At 34.3% G+C, this 14,815-nt stretch overlaps 1 protein-coding gene across 44 annotated transcripts in view; it reads right to left on the bottom strand.

Moving 5' to 3' along the window:
• EYA4 (EYA transcriptional coactivator and phosphatase 4) overlaps nucleotides 1-14,815 on the bottom strand; it is a 365,804-nt gene that overhangs the window by 159,783 nt on the left and 191,206 nt on the right. For all 44 annotated transcript variants that reach the window (XM_086317936.1, XM_086317917.1, XM_086317942.1 and 41 more), the window contains one exon: nucleotides 512-561. In XM_086317936.1, coding sequence (XP_086174062.1) covers nucleotides 512-561 — 50 coding nt within the window. The remainder of the gene's footprint in view (nucleotides 1-511; nucleotides 562-14,815) is intronic.

The following is a 14,815-nucleotide window of genomic DNA, read 5'->3' as shown; positions in this document are numbered from 1 at the left end:
GAGGAATCTGGTGGGCTACAGTACACAGGGTCGCAAGGAGTCAGACATGAATGAAGTAACTAAGCACAAAGAGAATGCCAAGTTAGTTTTGGTTGTTCCAACTTGATGAAATTCTCAAAATCTAGCAACATTTAATTGAAAAAAAAAGGCAGATCTTCAATAAACAGATTTAAAGGGTATTAAGTTTCTGGAAAAATTTCAGATGTGAATACATTATAAGAAGAGAATAGAAAGAAAATTGAGGATGAACTTAATAAATAGTATGGGAATATATTTTCAAGTATTCCTAGAGATGTTTCCACTATTGTTCTTTAAAGTTAACTTCCATCAGTGTCCTTTTATTAAATATCACGAGTAATGACATCCCAGCCAGTCTAATGTATGATTTCCATACAGATAGGTTCTTAAACCCCATGTTTTACATCACAGTTGTATCTGGAGTATAACGTCATATTAGTTCTCCAAAGTTGCAATTTTTCTTAGTGAAGTCTTGGCCTCTGTTTTACTGTACCTGGAATTCTGGGCTTCGGGAACATCTGATTCTGTGCACGTTTTCTTTACCTGTAAGAAAAGAGTACTAGTTAGTCTCATATGAAAAAAGAACTTCCTCATTCAGTTTCACACACTTGCTAAACTTAAAGTGGATACAGCTCTACTCACCAGGATCTCTATAAAATACTCCCCACATTTTACAGCAGCAGCATGCAGTATTAAATAGTGTATTTCATTATTATCCCATGAACAGCTGCCAAAGTCACTTCCCTAGACTCCATTAGTATGTAAAATGTTCAGCTGAAATAGCTTGGGACTTGCTTAAGTCGAAACAAAGAAACCAAAGAACCAGGTTTCCCACTTAGGAATTGGAAAGCCATACAGTTCTCAATTCACTAAGAAATGTTTTTCCAATTGATACTGCTTCTGTCTCCTACTAAAGTGCACAATAATAAACACCAGGTTCTGGGGGCAAAGCATAGTGTTCGCTAAACCATTCACATATTAATTTTCATTTTCCCAATCCAGTGGCTGTATGTTTTATATATTTCTCAGCATATCAATTAAGTTTCGGCATTGCTCACACACTTCTCATATATATTTGAAGTATACTTTGCAGACTATATTTCAACTTTGTGGCTTTTAACACACACAAGGTAAAGGATGAGGAAAAAAAAACAAAAACCTTTGCTTTTAGTATATGCTATCCAATTCTGGTCGAAAGTCTGTGGTATATACTCTAAAATAAGGTAAAGCACACATCCATTGCCTTTCACACTTTAACTTCAAGCACAGATACTATGTCTGACTTATCATGGTTTTAATGGGTACATTATTTGCAAAGTAAAGGCCATTTCAAAACTTTCTTAGTTAATATGGAATGCAAACAAGATGCATTAATTACCAAGTACACAGTCACACAGTCTGGGTGTTTACATTCCCATGGTCTATTTATGCAGCCTATCGAATCCAAGGCACTTTAACTTCTAATATGCAGCTTGGAAGCGAAAAAATATGCCATGAACATACAACATGAATGTGAGTTGACAAGTGGTATTTCTTAAGAGTAGGTTTTGAATTTTAAAGATACAGCATTTTCTTTCCAGCTCACAAATATTTTCAAGTATTCCTAGAGATGTGTCCACTATTGTTCTTTAAAGCTACCTTCTATCAGTGTCCTTTTGTTAAATATTATGAATAATGACATCCCAGCCAGTCTAATGTGTGATTTCCACACAGATAAGTTCTTGAACTCCATGTTTTACATCACAGTTGTATCTGGCGTGTAACATCTTATTAGTTCTCCAAAGTTACAGTTTTTTTCTTAGTGAAGTCTTGGCTCTTAGTGAAGTGAAATCTTATTTCCTCCCTCATCTCAGAAGAATGCGTTTAAAAAAAAAAACACAACAAAAACCTTACACTTTCAAAAATTGGTGTCTTTGCTTTCAATTCTGGGTCTAGATATTTTATAATCAGGGGAATCAATTATTTGCTTGATTAACTTTACTCTCTTCTGCATCTGGAGTATACATCCACACAGTATGAAAATAAAAAACTGATCAGCAAACAGATTATCATTCTTACCCTATTATGTAACATCTATGCTCTGAATACAGAGCTCAACATCATGAGATGGAAGGGCGAAGAAATATTTTTGAGCAATTAGTTTTAAAAAAAAAAGAAAGAAAAAGGAACACCTTTCTTAAAAATGTAAATGTAACATTCACTATGAAACCCATGAAAGTCTTATGTCCATGAACAATTCCAAGAAAAATAAGAACCAAAAGGGAAGAATATGATATTAAAACCCTTCTTTCCTATGATTCATCTCCTGAAATTATATGAACTGCCCAATGAATATGTAGAAATCACACTGAAGTGAATGTTAGTTTTTGAAAGACTATGATAACTTGAGTTTGGGACTAATTAAAGAAGCTCCAGATCACACAAGCAAACTAGACAGACATTCTCAAACAAGAGTTAGAATGAGACAACCTTCCTGTGGTTTAAAACAACAAAGCTTTTAAAGAAATATTTAAACCAATGGCTTTACAAAGCATCTTTATTTAAATAATTAACCAGAAAGTTAGCATTAATTTATTCTCAATGTATTAATTGTAATGCCAGAGAACACATCTACGATTACTATCTAGTATGCACAGTTCTAGTTGTTGTCATTGTTGTTTAGTCATTAAGTCATATCTGCCTCTTGTGACTCTATGGACTGCAACCCTACAGGCTCCTCTTTCCATGGGATTTTACAGGCAAGAATACTAAAGTGGGTAGCCATGCCCTTCTTCAGGGGATCTTCCTGACCCAGGGGTCAAAGTCCCATGTCTCATCTCCTATATTGCAAGTGGGTTCTTTACCACTGATCCACCAAGGAAACACAATAATTAATAAGTATGTGATGAAAGACTGAAGTCGATATATTCTTTTAGATACTGTTAGAGTTTTGCACTCTTCAGAGTAATTCTTTTTATAGGCTTTATTCATTTGTTCATGGTGAAATGAGGGAAGAATAATATTTAGGATACCATGACTACTACAGGAGAGTTTATACAGTGTTATCCATGTTCAGAGGTCAATCTACCCCAGACAAAGGAAGAGAGGATGGTAACAAAGGATGTGATTTCTGAACTAAGTTTTAACATGTTATTGACTGTTTTGCAGAAACTAATGCCTATGGGCCACAATATGTAAGAAAATAAAAGTGAAAGTTGCTCAGTCATGTACAACTCTTTGCGACCCCATGGACTATACAGTCCATGGAATTCTCCAGGCCAGAATACTGGAGTGGGTAGCCTTTCCCTTCTCCAGGGGATCTTCCCAACCCAGGGATTGAACCCAGGTCTCCCACACTGCAGGTGGATTCTCTACCAGCTGAGCCACAAGGGAAGCCCATATGTCTCCAGTCAATAATGTGTTAAAGGACATAGGTTTCAAAGACTAAATCTGGAAAAAGGTAGGTACTTCAACATCATGGGGTTTGTCAGAGAAATCATATTATGAAAGCCTTATAAATGATGAAGACTTTGGAATTTAATATTTGGACAATGAAGACCATTGAAGGATTTTAAAAAACAGACTGGGTAGAAATGGTTCATAAGACAGTGTAGAAGGGGTCAGGCTTAGGACTGAAAGACAGATATGAGTTTAATGCAACAAGAGAAAAAATACACATTCCACAAAAGCAGATGCAGTATTGACAGTGTATATCACTAATCCCTAGCTTTGAACAGATGCTCCTTGCTTTGGTCTGAATGTTTGTGCCCGTTCAGAATTCACTTGCAAAATCCTAACCCCTCCAAATTAGGAAGTGAGCCATTTGGGAGGTGCTTAGATCCTGAAAATGAAGGCTTTCCAAATGCTATTAACTCTCTTAAGAAAGAGACTCCACAGAGCTTCCTATCCTTTCTACCATGTGATGAAACAATGAAAAGTCACTGGCTTTGAATCAGGAGGTGGGCTGTCATCACATAAAACCATGCTGGAGCCACCATCTTGGACTTCCCAGCCTCCAGAACTAAGAGAAACAAATATCTGTTTATATAAACTGAAATATCTCATTATAGCAGCCCAAATGGATTAAGACAGTCCCCAAATACTAGCTCAGTAAGTGAATCATAGGCTTGGATTACTGTGATATTGAATGGTTTGCCTTGGAAATGAACAGAGATCATTCTGTCGTTTTTGAGATTGCATCCAAGTACTGCATTTCGGACTCTTTTGTTGACCATCATGGCTACTCCATTTCTTCTAAGGGATTCCTGCCCACAGTCGTAGATATAATGGTCATCTGAGTTAAATTCACCCATTCCAGTCCATTTTAGTTCGCTGATTCCTAGAATGTCGAAGTTCACTCTTGCTATCTCCTGTTTGATCACTTCCAATTTGCCTTGATTCATGGACCTAACATTCCAGGTTCCTATGCAATATTGCTCTTTACAGCATTGAACCTTGCTTCTGTCACCAGTCACATCCACAACTGGGTATTGTTTTTGCTTTGGCTCCATCCCTTTATTCTTTCTGGAGTTATTTCTCCACTTATCTCCAGTAGCATATTGGGCACTTACCAACCGGAAGAGTTCCTCTTTCAGTATCCTATCATTTTGCCTTTTTATACTGTTCATTGGGTTCTCAAGGCAAGAATACTGAAGTGGTTTGCATTCCTTTCTCCAGTGGACTACATTCTGTCAGACCTCTCCACCATGACCTGTCCGTCTTGGGTGACCCCACACAGCATAGCTTAGTTTCATTGAATTAGACAAGGCTATGGTCCATGTGATCAGATTGGCTAGTTTTCTGTGATTATGGTTTCAGTGGGTCTGCCCTCTGATGCCCTCTCACAACACAGGACTGGAAAAGGTCAATTTTAATTCTAATCCCAAAGAAAAGCAATGCTGAAGATGTTCAAACTACCACACAATAGTACTCATCTCACACGCTAGTAAAGTAATGCTCAAAATTCTCCAAGCCAGGCTTCAGCAATACGTGAACCATGAACTTCCAGATGTTCAAGCTGGTTTTAGAAAAGGCAGAGGAACCAGAGATCAAATGGCCAACATCTGCTGGATCATTGAAAAACATCTATTTCTGCTTTATTGACTATGCCAAAGCCTTTGACTGTGTGGATCACAACAAACTGTGGAAAATTCTTTTTTTTTTCCTTTTTTTAAATTTTATTTTATTTTTAAACTTTACAATATTGTATTGGTTTTGACAAATATCAAAATGAATCCGCCACAGGTATACATGTGTTCCCCATCCTGAACCCTCCTCCCTCCTCCCTCCCCATACCATCCCTCTGGGTCATCTAAAAGAGATGGGAATACCAGACCACCTGACCTGCCTCTTGAGAAACCTATATGCAAGTCAGGAAGCAACAGTTAGAACTGGACATGGAAAAACAGACTGGTTCCAAATAGGAAAAGGAGTATGTCAAGGCTGTATATTGTCACTCTGCTTATTTAACTTACATGCAGAGTACATCATGAGAAACGCTGGACTGGAAGAAGCACAAGCTGGAATCAAGATTGCCAGGAGAAATATCAATAACCTCAGATATGCCAATGACACCACCCTTATGGCAGAAAGCAAAGAAGAACTAAAGAGCCTCTTGATGAAAGTGAAATAGAGAGTGAAAAAGTTGGCTTAAAGCTCAACATTCAGAAAACGAAGATCATGGCATCTGGTCCCATCACTTGATGGGAAATAGATGGGGAAACAGTGGAAACAGTGTCAGACTTTATTTTTGGGGGCTCCAAAATCACTGCAGATGGTGATTGCAGCCATGAAATTAAAAGACGCTTACTCCTTGGAAGAAGAGTTATGACCAATCTAGATAGCATATTCAAAATCAGAGACATTACTTTACCGACAAAGGTCCATCTAGTCAAGGCTATGGTTTTTCCAGTGGTCATGTATGGATGTGAGAGTTGGACTGTGAAGAAAGCTGAGCGCCAAAGAATTGATGCTTTTGAACTGTGGTGTTGGAGAAGACTCTGGAGAGTCCCTTGGACTGCAAGGAGATCCAACCAGTCCATTCTGAAGGAGATCAGACCCGGGTGTTCACTGGAAGGACTGATGCTGAAGCTGAGACTCCAACACTTTGGCCACCTCATTCGAAGAGTTGACTCATTGGAAAAGACCCTGCTGCTTGGGAGGGATTGGGGGCAGGAGAAGAAGGGGACAACAGACGATGAGATGGCTGGATGGCATCACTGACTCGATGGACATGAGTTTGGGTAAACTCTGGGAGTTGGTGATGGACAGGGAGGCCTGGCATGCTGCGATTCAAGGGGTCACAAAGACTTGGATACGACTGAGCAACTGAACTGAACTGAACTGAATTGAATTAGTCTATCAATGAGAGATAATGAAGACGTAAATTAAGACAGGAGTTATGGGGAGAGTTGAGAAAATGTTTTCAACAGATATTTCAAAGACAAAAAAATGGCAGCATATTGTTACTGACTAAAACAAAGTATAAAAGAGAATATGATCTGAATAAACACCACTGCTGACTCAATGGACACGAATCTGAGCAAACTCTGGGAGATAGTAAAGGACAGGGAAGCCACATGCTGCAGTCTATGGAGTCAAAAAGAGTCAGACACAACTCAGTGACTGAACAGCAACATGATGTGATCTTTTAGTCTGTCCTTGAAAAAACTTTGGTAATAACAAAGATCAAAAATGTTAACTTACGACTTCATTAAAATACTTCAAAACCCTATCTTTTTTCTGAATTGTTTAAGAAAAGTCAGATAAATTATTAAGAAACTTATTTTGCAAATCCCAATTATGCAGAGCCATTAATCATGACCCATAGGAGCTCCAATCATGAAGAAAATTAAAAACAGAACTACCATATGATCCAGCAATCCCACTCTGAGAAATATGCCCAGAAAAAAATTTAATTCAAAAGATGCATGCACCTTTATGTTCACAGCAGCATTGTTCACAATAGCCAAAACATGAAAACCTAAATGTCCATCAACAGATGAATGGATAAGAAGACATGTACGTATATCCAATAGAATACTACTCAGCCATAAAAAAGAATGAAATAATGCCATTTATCCTTTCATGGATCACAGTCTTGTCATAGTGAAGGGGCTTGCATAACTCAATGAAGCTATGAGCCATGCCAATTAGGACCACTCAACATGGGCGGGTCATAGCAAAGTCTGGGAAACAGTTGTTTGAGCAAACTCCGAGAGACGGCAGAGGGGAGAGCAGCCTAGCGTGCTGCAGTCCATGAGGTTGGCAAAGAGTCAGATGTGACTTAGCAACTAAACAACCACAAAAATGCCATTTGCAGCAACATGGATATGACTAGAGATTATCATACTAAGTGAAGTAACTCAGAAGAGAAAGCCAAGTGTCCCACTTGGGGTGCAAAAAAAGAGAGAGACAATACCATATGATATTACTTATATGTGGAACTAAAATATGGCCCAAATGAACCTATCTACAAAGAAAAACAAATTCATAAACATGGAGAACAGACTTCTTGCCAAGGGGTAGGAAGGTAGGGAGCAGGATGGACTGGGAGTCTGGGATTGGTAGATGCAAACTATTACATTTAGAATGGATAAACAACAAGGTCCTCCTGTATAGCATGGAACTATATTCAATATCCTGTGATAAACCATAATGGAAAAGAATACAAAAAAAGAACATATATATGTGTATAACTGAGTCACTTTGCTGTACAGCAGAGATTGACACAACACACTATATCAACTATACTACAATAAACAATAAATTAATAAAAATAAATTAAAAAAAACCTTATCTCAGTATCTCCATCATGGAATTAGAAGCCAAATAGACAGTTTTACCTAAATTTAAACACACTGTCCTATTTGAGAGATCAATACTTCATTAAATGGTGACTGCTGAGATATACACACTGTTAAAGATAGACTACTCTTACAAAATACATAGTTTTGTCTTTAATGACTAATTTAGTTTCAAGTTTATTTTAAATAAAGTTGAAAACAAGCAGGCCAAGAAATGAGACAGAATTTCATGCCCATAATTTAAATCCAAATTTCAGATTTTATAAGACACAGTAGGAAGTGAACAAAAGAATATTCTAAGAGAAATAAGACAAATAATGTTAAATGCACTTAATTGATGGCAAAAATGTGAATTTTAACCCTACTTAATGTTATAAAAGTACATGCAGAAATCAAAGTAAGATGAAAAATACTTAAAAGTTTAACTATTTCAAGAATATAACGATCAGTATGTAATGAAGATACAAATATCAAACGCTGAAATTTTGAATGAATGAACAACAGCTAAAATATTTGAGTGTTTATTATATGCTGGGCAATGCTTAGGTTGTTACTAGTTTTTACCCCAAGTCACAGATGATAATACTGAGAAATAGAAAGATTAATCTGCAAGCGAGTTATGTAATAAATTTCAAATCCAGATCTCTGAGGGCATTTTAACCACTAAATGTTAAAAACCTAAAATTCATAAACACATAAACTATATTATTTAAAATGAAGATCAAAACATTTTGATATTTAAAAGTTCAATTTTTATTATATCATGCTGCTGCTAAGTCGCTTCAGTTGTGTCCGACTCTGCGCGACACCATAGATGGCAGCCTACCAGGCCCCTCTGTCCCTGGGATTCTCCAGGCAAGAATACTGGAGTGGGTTGCCATTTCCTTCTCCAATGCATGAAAGTGAAAAGTGAAAGTGAAGTCACTCAGTCGTGTCCGACTCTTCGTGACCTCATGGACTGCAGCCTACCAGACTCCTCCGTCCGTGGGATTTTCCAGGCAAGAGTACTGGAATGGGTTGCCATACTAATGATAATTGCTGCCATCTATTAAGCAAGTATTCTTTCAACTGGTATTGGACTATTGTTGCTGTTGTTTAGTCTGCCCATGGGATTTCCCAGGCAAGAATACTAGAGTGAGTTGGCATTTCCTTCTCCAGGGCTCTTTCCAACTTAGGGATCAAACCCACGTATGTCATTTAATCTATGAAGACAGACATGATGCCCGAAATTCTCCTATTAAAAATGAGAAAACTAAGGCTCAAACAGGTTAAAAACCTAGCAATGTCTCACAGCTAACAGGGAGAGAATTAGAACCGAATGCTAATATAGCAAGCCTTTCTCTCTTATATTCCATTTGCCAGTTGCTTTTATTAGGTTGTTTTAAATTAAGAGTTGAAACTAGCATTTTGTGGAAAATTTTTGAAGGAGATCTTACTTGCTACTTCTTGTGATATATCAACTATTAAGTGAATCTTTTAAATTGGATGATGGAAGTAACCAGTTTTTAACCAAGAAATAGTAACATGTAAAGTCCATAAGCAAAGTAAGATGGAATTTTGAGCAAATTATCCAAATACCTTTCATGCCCACCACCACCATTAATACTCTAACAAGTGCAAAGATAGTGTAATGTAAAAAACAATCTCTGTTTTGTTGTTGTTGTTGCTGTTGTACGTCTGAAGCATCAGGATTCATTCATTCAAAAGGCTTTACCAAATTTCTTGGGGTATACGAGGTACCATTCTAGGCATGGAGATGCACTAAACCTGAACAGTCCACCAAAGTTGCCCCTAGCCATGCGTGGCTATTTAGAACTTGAAATATAGTTAGTCTAAATTGATATCTGCTGTAAGTATAAAAGGCACAAGGGATTTAAAAGACTCAGTATGTCAAGAAAGGGAAAGTATTTCAATATTTTTATATAATATTGCTATATAACAAAACAATATTATATATAGAAATGAAATGAAATTTAGGTATATTCTGTTATAAACATTTCCTTTTATTTTTCTAACAAAGTGGCTCAGATTATACTTTTGTTGAACAGCACTGACTTAGATCAACAAAATCTGCCTGCATGGATCATGCATTCTAGTTGAGAAGATATACAATTAAAAAGTAAGCAGATAAGCAAAGAATATAATGTCAACAGCAGTGATTGCCAAGAGGAAATAAAGCAGAACAAGGAGGTAGAAAAGACTGGTCAACAACATCACATTAGCTAGTCAATTATAAAAAAAAATGATGCTTCTTTTTCATGAAACCATTCTTCAAATCTTTAGGCTGACATGAACAATATAAACTGTACTTTTTAAACGATTATAAAGAATGCGAGATCTGGTATTGAGAATAATGAATACTTTCAATATCTGGAAAATACATATAGAAAATGTAATTTATAGGATATATTACACTATGAAAATTGTGTTCAATTATAAAGATCGCCTTGAAGTTTTTCACATTTTCTAGCCACTAGATACTTTGAAAGGCTTATAATCTTTTGAGGAAAACAGAATTAGCTCATAAAAAAAATTGCAAAGAAAAACATTTCTTTTATCCTATCCACCATCTTCTAAAAAAGCTGGAACCAATTATCCCAATTATTTTGTACTTAATCTTGCTGTTTATAAAGCCTGAAACAGTAATGATAAAAAAAATGTAAAGGATGGAATAATGGAAAAAGACATTTTGAAAGAGCTCTTTTGTAACTTTATTTTATTTTGAAATGAACTTTAACAATAAGGCCTTAGAACATACTATACAGTGATAATAAAAGATCAATTCGAAACTCTAAATTCAAAATAAAAACTTTAGAAATAAAAGATTTCTGTTATAAAGAGTAACATACAAATTCCTATAGGTGGTATGTAAGAAAGTCTTTATATCCTCACTGAACCATGTAGAAATCTAATATAGATTTGAATGCATTACTGTTTAAGGAAAAGAATGGATCAAAATAGATATAAAAATAAAATTTGTTCCTTCAGTGCAAATTGATTGTAGGTTATCACATGAAATACTCTTTGTAAATACAGAAAGTGATACAGAATTACTGTCAACAATAATTGTCAGCTTTGATTCTATTTTAAATGTGAATACTACAAAATGTGAATCTGACTCATAAATAATATGTATACAAATACTGTAATTTATCAATGCCTAGAGTTTTGTATTAATACACACTATAAAATGCATTTTATGATTAGGTTAGATAAATTATTATAAATTATTGCTGATAAAGCAGAATGGGAAACTAACTTTAGTTACCATTAAGTTTTGATTTAGTAAAATAAAGAGAGAGAGACATACTGAGATATAAATTTTCATGTGCCGTTTTTTTCATATTTTCTAATAGAATTTGGCCATATTTGAATTTTAAATTACATATCAGAATTTAAAGGTTTTTCTTTTAATTATTGCAGCTTTACTCTAGAAATGTAAATTACCCTCTCATTTAATACATCTCCATTAGCTGATTCTTTTTAACACATTTAATTTTTTTTCAATTAGTTGAACCAAACTTAGAATTTAATGTGCTTCCACCCAGATCATCCTGTTCTGTAATTAATAGCATTAAATAAATATGAATTAAACTATGTCTTTTTCTATTTTACTTCAGAATGCATAAAATAACATAGTTAAAAAATATAAAAGTACAAATTAACAAATTATACAAATTAACTTTAAAATTGAGTTAAAAAATATAAAAGTACAAATTAACAAATTATACAAATTAACTTTAAAATCGAGTCAAAGTAATAATAGTTGGCATATTCAAGTAAATATATATTTTTTGCACTAGAGGCTTTTGTCAAAAATTATTGTTTATTTACTTAGAGTAATGAAAGAAAATGTATGTTCATTTTTTAAATATAATATTTACAAGTTAATACTCCTTTAGAATTTAGCACAGGATATACCCTTTAATGTGATAACCTATGATTACTTGGGCATCCAAGTAGTACAATTTATATTGAGATGAGCACAGAATTGCTACTTTACTAGCTCCACACAGATAAAATTCATACCTTCTAAACTATCTTCAGTGAAAATGTCTCCACATTTCTCAGGGAGATCTATTTTACATTTTAAAGGTATGTTACAATGGAGTACTTGACTTCTAAAAAAAAAATCTTTGGAACACAAAGTTTGTCACACAGAACTTTAAAAAAGATAGATCTGTTTCAATATGCCCACACAAATTTGAGAAGTTTTTCAAAAAAAAGTAAATACCATGTCGCCAAATGGTGTTCAAAAAATTAAAGTTTTGTAACAGACTTTGTAAAAATCTAATCACTAATCTAATAAACCATTTTTATAAAGTGTCATTCTTCCTTAGAAACAAAATTTTGTGCTCTATAATTCACACATTTCTGAAATTCTTTTCATGGGGTTAGGGAAGTTTCTTTACTCCTCCCTTTTCTTAGTGTATTCCTCCTCAGTATCTTTATCGTTGCTTACCTGAGCTTCTCCCTGTAACACCAAGAATGGGTTTCCAAAAGCCCAAGTTCCACTTATTTATAGTAAAAGTGAGAGAACTCTGCTGCATAACTGGAAGCCTGCATCTACTTCAGTCTATAGAAAAATTCTTTAATGGATATTCATAGACAAAATATAAAGATACAAATGAATATTCTGTCATTAGCTGCAACAGTAAACAAAATAAACACACACACCTATAATAGTAGTGTTAGACGGTTAATAAAAACAAATCCACCCCAAAAACCTGAAGTGAAATTGTTTCACCCCTCTAGTATTGGACTGTCATGGCACTCTTACTTGATTTCTGGCCTTTAATGCAGGAACCTTCCAGGACTCAGGTTTGGGGGAGGGAGGTTATATAAAATTACACACTGGGGAGGAATTATGTTTTAAAGGTAAAAAATCCTATAGGCTATAACTCTTCATCAACTACAACTGTCACAATAGGGTTCAAATTATTTGAGAGTTCATTGCAAGGTTGGATATATTTAAAAAGCAACTTAGTAACAATGACTCAGGGAAACAAAGCATAATTATTCATGTACAGTGTATATGTATTAAATCAAATGTCAAACTACATGAGCTTTTAAGATTCTGGAGTACATTTTCTCCTTAGTTATGCCATAGTCTCTTGTCACCTGCCATAAACTCCACATATACTGTATAAAATATTCAGGAAAATTTCAACCTCTTTCTAACAGTATGATTTTTCATTATTACCCACCAGGGACTATATCAAAAGTAACACAGTACTTAAAATGCCACAAAAGGAACCATAAGATGCCTTAACATATCATGTTACAGCTCGTATGAAAGTTGGTCCCCTCCTAAGTCTGGAAATGAGACTAGATTGCTATAATGCTTAGCATAAATATAAACAGACAAGTGTTAAAATGATTTCCTCAAAAATACGTGCTATAAATTCCTAAGAGATATTTACCTATATACATTGGTCTTTTTATACTTTTGAACATGTATCTTGGCAGTCCTGGGTGTCTCAAAACAGATACTATTAAAACAACAAGAAGGAAAATAGAATATGCAATTCTAAACTAAGAACTAAATACTCAATGAGCATAATGTTAATTTGGTAGAATCCACTCCAGTTAAATTTGAATTGCTGACTCTACATGTTCTCACTGAACCAGTAAAGAATAAATCCACCCGTTTTAAACATGAAAATCTTTAGATTTCCCTCAATTTGAGTGAAGATTTATGAATTCACACCAACAACACTTTAAAAATAATCTTACAAACTGATCTTATTCCCCTAAACAGAGAAATCTTGCGAATGTTTTCAACAATGATTTTTATATCTTTGTTTTCTTTTCCTTTTTTAGATATTGGAATGTTTTGGCCACAAGGTTAAGAAAAACTTCCCCATTTATCATGACCTGCCAAGCACAACTGGCCCCTAGAAAACACAGTCCTCTACCACTTAACAAATTCAGCTCATCTTAGTCATGAAACTTCAAAAGCATTTGGCCACAGGCATAGGTTAACTATCATTTGTTTTAAAGCATAAATATCAATCACTGTGTAACATACTCTAGTGCACCTAGTATCATTTGTCTACTAGGTACAAGTACTAACCTTTTCAATTTGAACAATAATCAACATAGAGATAGTCTGGTTTATTAATATATAATTGTTGAATTTTAGTAAAAATTTCTGTTAAAATCTCTTAAGTTTGAATACATATATATAAATTTTTTAAAAATATTTTCAACAAATATAAAACCTAATGTGCTCAAAGGTATCACAATAACTGGTAAGGAAAACTGATAAAATCTTTAAAAACAAATTGATAGGTAGAATGTAAACAATAAAACATTAAAGGCAATTTTAAATTGAACAACATATACCTGTAGATTAATCTGAAGATGAATTTACATATGATATTAATATTTCTGGTACAACATATTGATTAAAAAGTATAAACAGACAGCTACGTTTTCAAGTTTTGTAAATTTTAAATTGTTTATCTTCCATTAAAATAACAATTTTTAAAGAGAAAATCCTGTGGTGTTGGCATCAAGTTCTTTATTTTTAAAATTAAACTATACACAATAAGCAAAAATGTATCTATAGCACACTGCATTTTAGTTTGGTTTTTAAATGATATTTAGATTTTGAAACTCAAAAGCAGCATTTTGAGTTTCAAAATCTAAAATACTTTTATATTAAATCTATTTTGCATAATCATTGTTATAAATCATATTTCCTCAGGTTTTAATCCAAAAATGAAACTCTTCATCAGCAGAGTTAATAAAACACAGACTGTGGCATAATTTACACTCTAAAAAACACACAAGTTATGTGATTTCCATTTTAATAGATTTTCTATCTAATTAAAGTAACATTCTGAATTACCTATAAGATAAGGGCAAAAGACAAAACAGTTCCATGTGAAACATATTTCACATGTACAAATATGTGGTCAGAAAAAATAGTCCCATTAACTATGTAACTCCAGGTAAAAACTAAGCAATTTATTATAAATATTTTCAAATGTACAAGTTTATTCTTT

The sequence above is a fragment of the Bos grunniens genome, chromosome 9 (assembly GCF_055505025.1).
Source record: "Bos grunniens cultivar Pamir isolate PY7600 chromosome 9, Bosgru_T2T1.0, whole genome shotgun sequence".
Classification (NCBI taxonomy): Eukaryota; Metazoa; Chordata; class Mammalia; order Artiodactyla; family Bovidae; genus Bos; species Bos grunniens.
The sequence above is the reverse complement of the archived record's forward strand: the minus strand, read 5'-3'. Positions and strand labels throughout refer to the sequence as shown.